The sequence below is a fragment of the Bos grunniens genome, chromosome 16 (genome assembly GCF_055505025.1).
Source record: "Bos grunniens cultivar Pamir isolate PY7600 chromosome 16, Bosgru_T2T1.0, whole genome shotgun sequence".
Classification (NCBI taxonomy): domain Eukaryota; kingdom Metazoa; phylum Chordata; class Mammalia; order Artiodactyla; family Bovidae; genus Bos; species Bos grunniens.
The window spans coordinates 4,543,484-4,559,292 of NC_141180.1; the positions used below are offsets into that span (position 1 = coordinate 4,543,484).

Genomic DNA, 15,809 nt, shown 5'->3' on the forward strand with positions numbered 1-15,809 from the left:
GCATGTTCTGTTCAGCCGAAGCCCTAGGTTGCAAGAGATATTTCAAACCACGTGCACGTCTGGAGAAAAGGTTCTGCTCCCCACGGTCTCATCTTCAGCAGGAGGATCCAGGGCTAGTGGGAGGTTCACAGGAGACGAATCTTGAGATGGGAAAGCAAGATAGGCCTGAAATAACCTGGAAGCAGTGATGTCTGCAGAAATACCCAGGGGAGTGTTCAAGGGCAAACAGAAGCCCACGCCTCCCCTCTGACTGAAGAGGAGGGGCAGGTGAACATCAGGACAGTGGAAGGAGTTAATTGAAACAAACCAGATCTGGGGGAGGGGCGGCAGGACCTCAGTCCATGGGAGGTATCAGAAGAGGAAAATTTCATGAAAGTGGTAAAAACTAATAAAAAATAAGGGAAATAATAGTACTGTGTGTTGAACTTTTAAAACAATGTTAAGTAAGCTATTTGGGGATGATAGAATCAATTTTCCCCCCATTAAGTATATCTTTATTTACATAAAGGAATGTGTATTCTCCAAAACAAGTGAATAAATAAAGGAAAACCATCCGAAAGTACTGAAAATGAACTCAGAATGTAGAAAGTCCCAGGCGTTCAGTCTGATATTTCTAAGGCTGTCGCCCCCACACTCCCCAGAATCAGACTGTGAAAAGCCCTGCTTGTGCTTCCAGATGGGTAAGGAGCCATAAACTGCTGTTTGTTCTCAGTGCACACACTCAAGGTTTCCAGTGTTTGAATTGCTGTGTATATCACTATGAGAAAATTTTGGCTATCAACCATGAGAAGTTGCAAAATAAGATCTTTAGGTTTATTGAAATGTTGTAGGAGTTTTCTTTTGGTGACAGAAGAACAGCCTCCTACTTTTAAGTATTTATTTAATCGACCACGCTAGGTTTTAGTTCTGCAGAAGGAAATGGCAGCCCACTCCAGTGTTCTTGCCTGAAGAATCCCAGGGATGGAGGAGCCTGGTGGGTTGCCGTCTATGGGGTTGCATGGAGTCGGACACAACTGAAGCGACTTAGCAGTCACTATAAAGAGTTTGGCCATGAACCAGTTACTCACTTTACTGTCCCTCCACAGAAGTATCACGTTGGTTTTCAGCACGTGTCCTGTTTTTCTCCAGGTTGTCCTCTGAAGATGGAGAAGAAGCTTCTGCTTACTTCTACGAAAGTGACGACTCATTTGAAACAAGAGCAAAGGCTCCTTCCCCGGGTGAGATGGACTTGCTGGGTGAGATTCTGGACACGCTGAGCACGCACAGCTCAGACCAGGGGAAGCTGGCAGTGGCCAAGAGCCTGGACTTCTTCAGATCAATGGATGAGATAGACTACAAGCCCACGGTGAGTCCGTTTCCAGCCTGTAACATTAAATGAACACTTTCTCACCTCACTGTGTTGTCCGATGTGAAGGTAAGTGTCAAAACTCCAAAAATATCGTAAGAGTTAATCATTAAGACATGATTTCTATAACAAAAATCCAATCAAATGCTAGTGTTTCTCATCATTAACAAATTATTTTGTCAAGCAGTATTATTTCCCTACAACCTAATTTTATAGTTGTCTTTCTCCGGAACTTTCAAATGTGAAATGTTCCCATGTTTTTCCTGTATTTTTTGGCTGTTGACAACATTTTAGTAAGGGTATGAATTCAAGTAATGTTTCACTGTGTTGCTTCAGAAATGCCTAAGACTTTAAACAGATTGAACTGGATTCTTTAAAAACACAACAGAGAGAGAGAGAAGTAATTTCTACCCTGTTCTGACTGTAATAATTCCAGAACTTGGCATTGATTATATAAGAGTTGGCTTGTTCTCCGAGTTATCTGGTAGGATTTTTTTGCAAATCCTTTCTGTTTCTCAGCTTTTCTGTAGTGTAATGACAGAGGTTGTGCACATCTGAGATGCATGATTTGATGTTTGCCCACACACTGCAAAGTACTGGCCACAGGCAAGCTAATTAGCCTCCCTTACTTCACAGAGTTCACTTTTCTTTCCTCTTCTTTGAAGCCAAAGTAGTTGAGACCTGCCTTCTTTCCAGTTCGGTCCGCATGCTAGGTCCCTGAGCTTCGCCACCCTCGTGACTGAGCCCTGGCCTTCCTGCACCTCCCCTCCCCACCTGGGGACCACCCCTCCCATTCTGCTCTCTACACATACGAGCTTGACTGGATTCCCCAGAGAAGTGAGATCATGCAGTATTTGTGTCCTGACTTACTTCACTTAGTGCAGGGCCCGTCACTCAGTCATGTCCAACTCTTTGTGACCCCATGGGCTATAGCCCACCAGGCTCCTCTGTCTGTGGGATTCTCCAGGCAGGAATACTGGAGTGGGTGGCCATTCCCTTCTCCAGGGGATCTTCCTGACCCAGGGATCATACCCGGGTCTCCTGCATTGTGAAGGAGAATTCTTTACTATCTGAGCCACTAGCAGCATCCATATTATCCCAAATGGCAGGATTTCCCCTTTTTTAAAAAGGTGAGTGATAATCACAGCACATTTTCTTTATCCATTCACCTGTGAGTGACATTTAGCTGTTCCCGCAGCTTCCCTATACTGTGAACAGTGCTGCAGTGAACACGTGGACACACACCCGAAGTAGCGGTACTGCGTCTTGCTGCAGCACGTCATAGTTCTGTTTTTAATTTCTTGAGGCCCGTCCATGCCGATGTCCAAAGTGGCTGCATCAGTGTACACTCCCACCCTCTTCTCCACATCCTCGCCGACACTCACCATGCGGGCTGAACTCTGCAGGCGACAGTTGCACGTGCCCGTCTCACGCCGTGCCTGTCTTTGGAGCCCTGGGCCCTGGGCGGTGTTCCGAACCCACCGTCGCGGCTGCGTCTCCTTGGGGCGGGACTTCGAGTTCCAAGCCTGGCAAGAGAAAGATTTCAGAATGGGAAGGAATATTACTGAAGTAACGTGCCTTCCGTTTCTTCTAAATGTGTCGTTTCTCCTCTTAGAACAAATCCAACGCACCCAGCGAGAGCAACCTGGCCCTGCTGTGCAGCGGCTCCGGGGACCAGGCTGGGTGGCACCGGGGCCAGGACGACAGCGCCCTGCTCGGCCGGCAGTTGCCTCCCTCGCCCAGGAAGCGGCTGTCCTCCAGCGCGGGCACCGACCCTCTGTTCATCCTGGAGGAGGAGGCAGGCGAGCGACCCCTCGGCGCAGGGAGCCAGCCCCCGGCGCCAGGGCAGCCGGGCCCCCTTCCGGGCGCTGGAGCGCCCCCTACGGGGAGGAAGGAAACGCTAAGCCCGACTGTGGAAGACCCGCCGGAGCCGGGCCTGGGGCGGCGCCTGTCCACGTGTGTTCCCTGGGAGAAAGAAGGGAAAGAAGCTCCAGAGACCGCAGAGGGGTCTGGGCTGCTTCAGGAGGTGGTGTCCTTGTGTCACATCACGTCTGCTTTCCAACAAGACCTGCACATCTCAGGAGGGAGGGCGAGCGGAAACCAAGCTTAGTCAGTGAATGAAGTGCCTGTTGCAGGCACCCAGCCTTCCACGGAGACATTCAGGAGCCCACCACCCCGTGTCGTAAACAAGGAGTGGTCGGAAAGGTGACTCTTCCTGCTGTCTGAAGTTGTTTTTCATTTGGGACACTTACTGTCCGCGCTTTCGTCTCATGCTATGTCGATGATCCATTGATTTTTTAAACGTAAAGCTAATTCTCCTCTTGTGCTCTTCAGTCAGGTACGAGTTTGTATGTATGTATGTTGCAAGTATATATTGAACATCCGATTTCCCAGTGTTCGGTGCTTAACGCCACTTATTTAAATTAAGTATGCATCTAACCCGCACACATAACCAGGAGCTACTGTACTAAGCTGGTTGAGCATGACCTGGCCAAGATATCAAAACCTATCAGAACTAGCTTGAAACTGTTGACCCACTAATTGCCTTAATCTTAAGCCTATATTAAGCATACTTAACCTAATTTATGGGATTCCATGTAAATTCTGAAAGATAAGTTATGTGTTCTGCAGAGCAATAATGCCTTTTTCAATTCATCAAATCAAGGACAGAATTCATTTTTTCAAAGTTTAAAAGCTCTCTGGTGGACACTGCAGCCATGTTTTCCAAAAAGTATAAAGGTATACACATTTACCTGCCACTGAGTGAGATCCATGAAGTGCTGAATTACAATGAGAAAGTAATGACTGCTGTTTACAAACGACACTTTAAATTTCTTCACAGCCTCTCTTTGCCTTCGCTAACTAGGAGTCACCCCAGAAAGCCAGATGAAACAAAGTGTCCTAGTTGAAAAATGTTCTTGTCTGTGTTTCCCCTAATAATTCTCTATCAGAATGCTTCATGACATCTCAGACTTACCGCTAAAATGACTGACTTTGTATTTTGCAAGTTGTAGATCTGCAGGCCCCACGCGGAGCCAGGGTAGCGTCCCCGCGTCTCTCCGCTCAGCACGTCCACGGCGTTTAAGGTCCTGTATCCGTGCAGTACGTCTTCACAGTTCCTACGCCGTGCTTCACGCAGATTTCCTTGGTTCTCCCCTCACATCCCGTTTCTGTCCCGGGATCCCGCCCGGGCCCACCTTACCCATGGCTGTCATACCTCCTCAGGCTCCTCTTGGATGTGACCGTCTCTAGACCCTCCTGGTCTCTGACGATCTGGGTGGTTCCGAGGAGGACAGGTCGGGTTTGCTGTCGGCCGCGCCGCTCCCGGACCTGTCCAGCGTTTTTGCTGTGGTCGCGCTGGGGCCGTGGGTCCCGGGGAGGGGCTCACAACAGAAGAGTGCCGTCTCCGTCACCCCAGCCTGCCCCTGGGGCTTGCGAACGTTGCTGCTGGCCGGGGTCAGCCGGCTGAGGAAGCGCTGGTCGGGCTCCTCCCGGGAAAGCCGCGCCTTCCCTCCGGTCCTCCTGCCATCTCCTGGAGGAGACACCACGCACGGCCTCCCTGGGGTGGGGCTTGTGCTTCCGGTCTGATGCATGGTATCCACACACATTACTTGGAATTCTTCTGCATGGGACGTGGTCTCTCCTCCCTCAAATTCACTGTCACACTGGGAAGTTCTCAGAAGGATTCCTGCATTGATTATTCCTATGAGTCTAGCCAGTCATGAAGCAATCAGGAAAAAAACAAGTGATGTTGTGGTTCCTTGGTTGCTCGCTTGTTCAGTACATGTACTCTGTGCATCCCCAGTCATGATTGTTTTCTTAATTTATCATTTTAGGAAAGGTTTGACAAGCCAGTCAAGAACTCCCGTCAAAAACTGTGCTCTAGAATATTTACTGAAATAAGAATTTAATTTTCAGTCAAGATCCTGGAAGAGGCTTTGTTAAAAATATTTCTTAAGATACTTATTCAGATCAGTCTTTAAATAATTTGAGAAAAATGACCAAGGTTTTCTTTTTTAAAGTAGATTCCAAAATCTAAATGGATATACTTTGGGAGGACAGTTATTCATTCATGTATATGAAGGAAGACAGATCTTGTTTTCCTTCTAAGGATGAACTCTAAGTATTAAGGGGAAAAGTCTGTGATCCTTTTTTTAACACAAAAGTAAGATTCAAGGTTCTTGTTAAATTTTGCCTTTACATACTCATTACAAAATTCCATTTTATTTAAGTATATAAAAAAGTCCATTTATCAGAAGAGCTATTTTAAATGAGAAGGAAAAACTGTAACTATGGTTGTCAATCTGCTGGGCAGATATTCTTCATAATTTTTGAAAAGAATGTAAAATAGTCCTTGACTACGAATATTGGAATGAGGCGTTTTTTCCTTTAGAATTCTCCATTTGGAGAATGGGATCACTGTGAGTGTAGCCTTGATAGAATCTGGGTTTTAGTCCCACTTACCCACTAAGCTTCAGAGCCTCAGAAATGTGAGTTCTTCTGTCTTAGTCACCTCCCCGGGTGTTTCACCACGGTGTATGGTGAGGACAGTCACCCACCGACAAATCACATTTGTGTTAAGGTATTTTAAGCTGGACTTGTGCCTTATTTTAACATACAGAATCAGCTCTGATAGTCCACGTTAAAAACAAAAACTCAGCAAGTATTCCTATTTCAAACTGTTAACATTTTGAGTATTCAAAGTCTGCTCTGAGACTAGACTTGCCTGTATCACGGTGGCTGTATGGAGAATGAAGGGACATTAAGGTGAGTTCTGAAATAACTTATCTCTTTCCTATGTTCATATTTTCTATTATAACTAGACAATATTTTCTATTATGTGTAAACTCCCCTGCTGTTTGAATTTTTCTCCCCCGAAGGAGCAACACCTGTCCTATGCAGAACTGTACAAACGACTCCGACCTTTGGTTCTGGGGCCTGTCTTTATGCAGCCTCTAGACAGTCACCATGCTCCCCAAACCCACTCTATCTTTTACCCTAGAGGTACTGCATCCATGGTATTTCAGAGGATAGCAGAGTCCCGTGTGAATTTAGGAACTCTTGGTTCATTAAGTGTCGTTAAGTGGTATATTTTAATGGCTACCTACTTTAGCATATTTTAGAAAGGCACCAAAATATAGCATGACTATTTCTCTGATTAAAAATAACTCATTTGTTTAAGAAATGTTTATCAACTCTTGGTACTGTTCATAGGCAAGGTACAGTAACAGTGGACATAAGGAAAGAAAAGAATTGGCCTAGTGCCTGCTGTGCAGGAGCTAGTTAAAAGGAAAAGGAATTGTGAATCTCTGTTAATAATAACAATGATGTTAATATATTTTGCTTAGGAATTATTCAGCCAAGATTCTGTCACGAAAAAAAAAAAAAGCCTTTTAAAGCTGCTTAAACTAAAACATGCTCTAAGTACAGAACCACTGTACCATCTTTCTCTGCTGTTACACGACGTGCAAGAACGCTGCTGTCTAGGAGACCTGCTCTTAAAGGACGATTCAGAGGCTCTGAGAAGCCGGGTGTTCTCGTCCAGCTGGCTGTCCAGCACCCTCTGCTCCCTTGTACCCAGGCAGCGAGGCTTGGTGCTGAACGCGGCCCCTCGGGACCACCCGGGACCAGTCTCCACTCTGTTCAGGATGAACTGAGCATGTGGACGCCTGTCGACGGCAAGGAGTTCTGTTCTCTTTACCCTGATAACAGCATTCTCTGCAAACACTTCCCCTGCATCCCACACACTCGAAAGCTGTCTGTGACAGTGCTGCTGTGGAGTCTGTGCTTGTATCCTAACAGACGAGACCCAGGAATGCTAATGAATTCATTGTTTCTGAAGTAAGGTGAAGAGGAAAAAAAACTGTGACTGTTGTCATAATTAGTAGATCTTCCTTTTTCTAGAATATCTGGATTTTCAGGAAAAGATTATTTTCACGAAAAAATTTTCTAATGTGAATTCCATTTTGTTTCACATACAAGATCTTGATTCTGGCTGGATAGCTGTAGATCAGAACATAAAGGGTGTAAAATGAACCCCAAACCTAATCCCCCAAAGCAGCTCTTCCTATAGGAGATGCTTTTACAAACTGTCAGCACTGGTCCTTCCTCTGTCTAGCCCAGGAATTCGTTAGTGTCTGTTTCTTAAATCTTGTTTAAGAGGCAGAGTTCTTTTGAGCAAATCAGTCAATGTTTTGATTTGGTCAAGATAGGGAATTATGTGTATTTAGAAAGAAGCATATTTTATCTTGAAAATAATATAGGATTTTGTGCAATATTTTTTTTCTTGCATAATTTAGTTCATATAAATATGCACATCTGCTTTTCAAGCAGATGCCTTAAGGTCATGTTTTTCAGTATTTGTGTAGAATTGTATGTAGCAATGTTCCAGGTGATTTTAGGGGAAAAAAAAAACTTTTTACTGTTGGCAGGAAAAATGTTTTTATTTAAAATAATTATGAATATTGCATTATTGTATCATAACTAACTGCCTCAGCAACAATGAATATGCAATAAGAGAATCCTGAACCTTAGATTAGTATTGACAGTAGTGTTACTTTGAAAGAAATGTATATAGTGCAAAACGCTGATTCTTCATTTGTACGTTTCACACATGCTCAGTTCTGTACCATGTAAATTGAGATGGCATTTGTACGGTGATGACGAACCATTATGTCGACTGTAATATTCTTTGTGATGCATCTCTGGTAAGATTTATAAAGGGCATTGCCAATACTTTTTGACTGTAAATTAAGTTAATTTTTGTATAATGTACAGTTTGTTTAACCTTAGAGCTTCTATAGATTTCTACTTTTTATTATACTTGAATGAGGCAGAAAAGCACTGTGGAAAATCTGTAGCTCTGGATGTGACTTGCAAACATACCAAAAAAACAGAATAAGGTACTGAACTGAACAGCAAACTTAAGCAGACGCTTTCTATCCAGAAAGCTATGTTTTTCAAACCAGACTTAAATGAAGTAATTTCAACTATAGCAGTCTTTTATCATAAAAGATTGCTAAGTCACAAATGATTACCTCTTTGATACGAGAAACCTCTGAGCCTCTTCGTCTCTGTGTTACTCCATGTCTCAGAAGAGAGCCCTGCTGAGGTACGTTGACACCTCTGCCCTTTGCTATATTACATAACTTCCAGGACAAAATTTGACTCTGCATCCTGGGTTCACTGTGTGTGTCGAGTCACCATCCTTCAGATGGTCTAGTTTCCACGTGGTTACTCTGAGAACCACTGAATAATCATATACCAAAAATGAGATTTCTTGAATCTGTTCCAATTTAGTCCTTAGAGCAAACAAATGTGAACTGCATGACATCTACATTTTAAAATGCATGAAGCTTTTTACACAAAAGGTACATGTGAGGTTAAAAACTGAACTTTTCCAAAGCTTATTTCTCTTGCTTTAAACGAATAACTGTCTGGAAGGACTGAAACGCTTGAGCCTTGTTTAGATGTGATGATGTACCTGAACACACCTGCCCATCATCGAGACCTCGCATCCTTGAGGCTACAGGATAAATCATCTCTGACACTGACTACTGTCGGGAGGACGCTGTGTGTAAAAGTATTGTTTGGGGGATTTAAAAATGTATGCAAAAGTCAATATTGGATGAACAACACATTACCATGAAGTGCCCAACAATGCAGGTTGAAAATAAAGTTGGTCATAATCAAACCCGCCCGGGGGTGACTCTTCTGTAATGACTGGCCAGCTCTCCCATCAGAGTTCCCAGTGAACTGTCACAAGGACCCCTGGCCCTTCATCTCAGAGCCTTAGGACTGCTGCGGTGTAAACTCAGGTCTAAGCCCTTCTGGCAGGCCTGCTGGGGAGGGAGGCGTCCAGTGTCTCATGTCTGGGCAGCCAACTTCATGAGGCTCATAAATGACAGAAGAGGTACGTCAGTGTCAGTAAGGTCAGCAGAACAGGGCTAGCAGCCAAGCCAGACCAGGACTTACTGACCTTCATGGAAAAGCTGCAGATGGATAGATAAGAGATAGAGGGTTGTCAATAGCGCTCCCCAGCCTGGGAAGGTGTGCTGATTTCCAGGGGCTCTTGGGCCCACCTAGAGCAAAAGTCAAACTTGAATTAAGCATAAAGTTTCCCTTGGGTGCAGAATTTCTGGGAATGATATGCTGAACTTTGCATAGAAGCAAAGGTCTTCCCTTGAGAAGAGAGAGAGTATCCTTCAAATCCTAAGATATAGCTAACTTTGATGGATTTTTAATTTTTAAAACTGTGCCTGCTACCATCACAGAGTTGATCTCAGTACCTTTCTCAGTGTCTTGAGAAAAATGATGCAATTTTAATTTTACAGATGCAGACATAGAAACCTGGCTGGATTTTCCTTGTGTGAAAACGAGAGTGTTCTTTTTGGAGTATTATTTTGCTGTGAGTGAGAATCTCCTTGCCTAGAAGTGACAATGAATTATAGAACACACAAAACTTTACACATTTATGGAAAATACAGTATTAATAGGGTAAAAATTAAATAGTGTACTATGGAAGGTTTCTGGGTGAATTAAGACCTTCCCCAAGTTCTGCCATTGGTGTGGTCCTGTCACCTGATTTCCCTGAATATTCCTCTATTTAAAATAGACGTCTGTCCTTAGAATGAATGTATAATGTCAAGAAACCTTTGTGTACATTGCAGCTGCCACATACAGTCAGCCCTCTGTATCCATGCGTCCCCACAGGTCCAACCAACCCAGACTGAAAATACTAATTCAAGAAAGTTCCAAAAAGCAAAACTTAAATGTTTCTCCCACTGGCAACCGTTTACATGGCACTTACACTGAATCAGGTCTTTCAGGAAATCTAGAGACTATTTAAAGTACACGGGGGATGTGCATAGGTTATACGGGACTAACCACATCATTTTACATGAGGGACTTGAGAATCCTTGGATCTGGCAAGAGACAGGGTGATCCTAAGACCAACCCTTGCCGTCAGTCCCTGTGGTCCCAAAGGACAGCTGCAATTTGAGAGAGAGAAAATATGCCTAAGTGTCTGATTTCATTTGAACGGATGGGTGTTTAGAACATAAAACCATAAGCCAGAACTAGAAACATCTTACATTTTATAGAATCCCGTGGCTCTTGAACCTACCTCTTCAGTAGAACCAGCAATGCAGTTTACAAAAGGATGGAAAAAATAAACCTAGATGGTGCTCCTAGGGTTTCTGGAGTAGATGCTGTGATCAGTCCTTTGTAGACAGGAAGAAACTGAGGAACTGAGGAGGCAAGTGGTGCCCTCCGTGTCGCATAGCAACAGGCGGCCTGGCTGGGATGGGAGCCTGACAGGGATCCAGCTTCACGCTGCGAGGCAGGAACACAGGATGGAAATTAAGGTGGCGTGCCTAACACACATTCTCTCCTGTGAATATTAAGGCTTCTTGACAAAGTGCACTGGGGAAGTTGAGTACCCGATACCTTTTTGGAAGATGGTATTATATTAATTAATTGCCCCTCTGCCTCCCCAGCTGGATTAATTCAATCTCCACGCATCTTCGTTGTGTGCACACGTGTTCTCTGTGGCTGCTTTCCCTCCCTTTCTCCCCTTCCTTCCCTTGGTTTTGTTCACACCTCTGTGGGCAATGGATGAGCCCCGCCTGTCTATGCATGGTAACTCAGGGAACACCTGCTGGTGGAGTGATGCTGAGGACAAGGGAAGCCACACCATGGGGGTTTTTTTTACCGTGGAGCCCGTTACTGACATGCAGGGGTTTTGAGAACACCTAAATGTCCTTGTCGGAATCTCCACATGTTTATCTACTACTTCAACATTTTTGCTCATGTTCAAGAACCAGCCTTCAAGACAAACTTCTTACTCTTTAGTATTCTAACTTTAAAATCAAACCTACTTTAAAAAATGATGACTGTTCCATATTCATGGTGTTTGTTCATAGTAACACCATTTAAACATCACAGCAACAATGTTTTTCAAATTTACAAATTACTTTTTATAATTGCAGTTTCTAATTTGAGGACTCAGACTGAGATATCAAAATACATTGATGGTATTCACTTGGTATTTTATCCAGTTTCCTCCAAAATATAAACTTAAATAATTTTAATTGAGCTGAGTTTTCAGAGATTTGATAAATGTCTGAATTGGATACAACCCACTAGGCAAAAATCTCAATTTGTGAAACAGATGTTAGGAAGAAGTTCTCTGTTTTATATTACAGACTTCCTCCATTAGGGATAAGCTTAATGGAAAACTGTTAGAAAACTATTTGAATTTCTAAGAAAAGGATGATTGATTGACGCTTGAAACTTGTCTTAAAAAAAAAAAAAACTACAGCAAATTAAAATGATTTCTCATCAATAATAACTATATTTAACAGTGTGGTGACCATACACATACAGGAAAAGAACATACTGTATGAAAATGAAGGAACACTATTCTTGGAGGTTGTTGTGGAGGATTAATACTGATTTTTTAACCATATCTGTAAGGTGAATGAAAGGTTCCTGGGCATTTTGATTTCAAGATTATGAAAGGATTTTCAAGTTTCTTTGCTTACACTCATATATGCTTTAGGTAAATCTGTTGAAAATTAAAATACTGATATCAAGGTTGCCAGGAAAAATATCAACAACCTCAGATACACAGATGAAACCACCCTAATGACAGACAATAAAGAGGAACTAAAGAGCCTCTTGGTGAGTGTGAAGGAGGAGAGTGAAAAAACTGGCTTGACACTCAACATTCAAAAAACTAAGATCATGACATCAAGTCCCATCACTTCATGGCAAATAGATGAGGGAAAGTGGAAGCAGTGACAGATAAAGATCAGAGCAAAATAAATGAAAAAGAAATTAAACAATGGCAAAAATCAATAAAAGTAAAAGCTGGTATTTAGAGAAGATAAAATTGATAACACTTTAGTGAGACAAATCAAGAAAAAAAGGGAGAAGACTCAAATCAATAAATTAGAAGTGAAAAAGAACGTAACAGACACACAAAGGATCATAACAGACTACTATGAGCAACTATATGCCAATAAAATGGACAACCTGGAAGAAATGGACCATTTCTTAGAACAGTACAATCCTCCAAAACTGAACCAAGAAGCAGCAGAAAACATGAGTAGGCCTATCACATGTACTGAAATCAAAACTGATTAAAAAATCTTCCAACATGCAAAAGTCCAGGGCCAAATGGCTTCACAGGCAAATTCTATCAAACATTTATAGAAGACCTAACACCTATCCTTCTCAAACAATTTCAAAAACTAGCAGAGGGAAGAAAACTCCCAAATTCATTCTAGGAGGCCACACAAAATTTTAAAAATTATGGACCAATTCACAGATGAACATAGATGCAAAAATCCACAACAAAATACCAGCAAACATTGTGGCAAAAGGGCAGGTGATGAACTCAGGAGAAAGAAACAAGAAGGTGTGTGTCTGAGTCCTGGAACACTCAGAAATGATGGAGAAGTTTTGAGGCTACTGTAAGAATAAGACTGAAAACCAGAGGCAGGTGGCTTAAGTCCAAAACCTGAGAACACCAGAGAACTCCTGACTCCAGGGAACATTAATTGATAAGACCTCATCAAAAGCCTCTATACCTACACTGAAACCAAGCACCACCGAAGAGCCAACAAGTTCCAGAGCAAGACATACCACGCAAATTCTCCAGCAACACAGAACATAGCCCTGAGCTTCAATATACAGGTTGCCCAAAGTCACACCAAACCCACTGACATCTCAGAACTCACTACTGGACACTTCATTGCACTCCAGAGAGAAGAAATCCAGCTCCACCCACCAGAACACCGACACAAGCTTCCCTAACCAGGAAACCTTGACAAGGCACCCATCCAACCCCACCCACAGCGAGGAACCTCCACAATAAAGAGGAAAGACAAACTGCCAGAATATGGAAAGGCCAGCCCAAACTCAGCAATATAAACAAGATGAAAAGGCACAGAAATACTCAGCAGGTAAAGGAACAGGATAAATGCCCACCAAACCAAACCAAAGAGGAAGAGATAGGGAATCTACCTGATAAAGAGTTCAGAATAATGATAGTGAAAATGATCCAAAATCTTGAAATCAAAATGGAATCACAGATAAATAGCCTGGAGACAAGGATTGAGAATATGCAAGAAATGTCTAACAAGGACCCAGAAGAAATAAAAAAGTCAATATATAATTAATAATGAATAAATGAGATAAAAAACACTCTGAAGGGAACCACCAGTAGAATAACAGATAAGAAGATAACAGAAGATAGGATAAGTGAGGTAGAAGATAGAATGGTAGAAATAAATGAAGCAGAGACGAAAAAAGAAAAAAGAATTAAAAGAAATGAGGACAACCTCAGAGACCTCTGGGTCAATGTTAAATGCCCCAACATTCAAGTCATAGGAGTCCCAGAAGAAGAAGACAAAAAGAAAGGCCATGAGAAAATACCTGAGGAAATAATAGTTGAAAACTTCCCTAAAATGGGGAAGGAAATAGTCACCCAAGTCCAAGAAACCCAGGGAGTCCCAAACAGGATAAACCCAAGGTGAAATACCCCAAGACACATATTAATCAAATTAACAAAGATCAAACACAACAAATATTAAAAGCAACAAGGGAAAAACAACAAATAACACATAAGGGGATTCCCATAAGGATAACAGCTGATCTTTCAATAGAAACTCTTCAGGCCAGAAGGGAATGGCAGGACATACTTGAAGTGATGAAAGAGAAAAACCTACAACCCAGATTACTGTACCCAGCAAGGATCTCATTCAAATATGAAGGAGAAATCAAAAGCTTTACAGACTAACAAAAGCTGAGAGAATTCGGCACCACCAAACCAGCTCTCCAACAAATACTAAAGGATCTTCTCTAGACAGGAAACACAGAAAGGGTGTATAAACTCAAACCCAAAACAACAAAGTAAATGGCAACAGGATCATACTTATCAAAAATTACCTTAAATGTAAATGGGTTGAATGCCCCAACCCAAAGACAAAGACTGCAGAATGGATACAAAAACAAGACCTATATATGTTGTCTACAAGAGACCCACCTGAAAACAAGGGACACATATAGACTGAAAGTGAAGGGCTGGAAAAGGTATTCCATGCAAATAGAGACCAAAAGAAAGCAGGAATAGCAACTCATATCAGATAAAATAGACTTTAAAATAAAGGCTGTGAAGAGAGACAAAGAAGGACACTACATAATGATCAAAGGATCAATCCAAGAAGAAGATATAACAATTACAAATATGTATGCACCCAACATAGGAGCACCGCAATATGTAAGACAAATGCTAACAAGTATGAAAGGGGAAATTAACAATAACACAATAATAGTGGGAGACTTTAATACCCCACTCACACCTATGGATAGATCAACTAAACAGAAAATTAACAAAGAAACACAAACTTCAAATGATACAATCGTCCAGTTAGACCTAATTGATATCTATAGGACATTTCACCGCAAAACAATGAATTTCACCTTTTTCTCAAGTGCACACAGAACCTTCTCCAGGATAGATCATATCCTGGGCCATAAATCTAGCCTTGGTAAATTCAAAAAAATTGAAATAATTCCAAGCATCTTTTCTGACCACAATGCAGTAAGATTAGATGTCAATTACAGGAGAAAAACTATTAAAAATTCCAACATATGGAGGCTGAACAACACGCTGCTGAATAACCAACAAATCACAGGAGAAATCAAAACAGAAATCAAAAGATGCATAGAAATGAATGAAAATGAAAACAACAACCCAAAACCTATGGGACACTGTAAAAGCAGTGCTAAGGGGAAAGTTCATAGCAATTCGGCCTTACCTCAAGAAACAAGAAAAAAAGTCTTTAAAAAAAGTCAAATAAATAACCTAACTCTACACCTAAAGCAACTAGAAAAGGAAGAAATGAAGAATACCAGAGTTAGTAGAAGGAAAGAAATCTTAAAAATTAGGGCAGAAATAAATGCAAAAGAAACAAAAGAGACCATAGCAAAAATCAACAAAGCTAAAAGCTGGTTCTTTGAGAAGGTAAATAAAATTGACAAACTATTAGCCAGACTCATCAAGAAACAAAGGGAGAAGAATCAAATCAACAAAATTAGAAATGAAAATGGAGAAAACACAACAGATAACACAGAAATTCAAAGGATCATAGGAGACTACTATCAGCAACTACATGCCAATAAAAAGGACAACTTGGAAGAAATAGACAAATTCTTAGAAAAGTACAACTTTCCAAAACTGAACCAGGAAGAAATAGAAAATCTTAACACACCCATCACAAGCACGGAAATTGAAACTGTAATCAAAAATCTTCCAGCAAACAAAAGCCCCGGTCCAGACGGCTTCACAGCTGAATTCTACCAAAAATTTAGAGAAGAGCTAACAACTATCCTACTCAAACTCTCCCAGAAAATTGCAGAGGAAGGTAAACTTCCAAACTCATTCTATGAGGCCACC

General features: G+C 41.9%; 1 protein-coding gene and 1 long non-coding RNA gene across 28 annotated transcripts in view; one reads left to right on the forward strand and one right to left on the reverse strand.

The window, feature by feature from the left end:
* Positions 1–9,038, forward strand: part of DENND1B (DENN domain containing 1B) — a 279,101-nt gene extending 270,063 nt beyond the window's left edge. For 13 of the 26 annotated variants that reach the window (XR_015143006.1, XR_015143010.1, XR_015143011.1 and 10 more), the window contains 2 exons: positions 1,129–1,345; positions 2,961–9,038. Coding sequence is in view for 22 of the 26 variants with exons in the window: in XM_086343186.1 (XP_086199312.1) it covers positions 1,129–1,345; positions 2,961–3,455 (712 nt within the window). In the remaining 4 variants the exon portion in view is untranslated. The remainder of the gene's footprint in view (positions 1–1,128; positions 1,346–2,960) is intronic. The other 13 variants (XM_086343185.1, XM_086343193.1, XM_086343198.1 and 10 more) reach the window with 2 other exon arrangements.
* LOC147356065 (uncharacterized) overlaps positions 472–15,809 on the reverse strand; it is a 66,097-nt gene continuing 50,759 nt past the window's right edge. The window contains exons 3-6 of one of the 2 annotated variants that reach the window (XR_015143012.1): positions 10,470–10,678; positions 2,731–2,871; positions 2,216–2,386; positions 472–1,362 (exon numbers count right to left, since the gene is read on the reverse strand). This is a non-coding gene — a long non-coding RNA (uncharacterized LOC147356065). The remainder of the gene's footprint in view (positions 1,363–2,215; positions 2,387–2,730; positions 2,872–10,469; positions 10,679–15,809) is intronic. The other variant, XR_015143013.1, reaches the window with a different exon arrangement.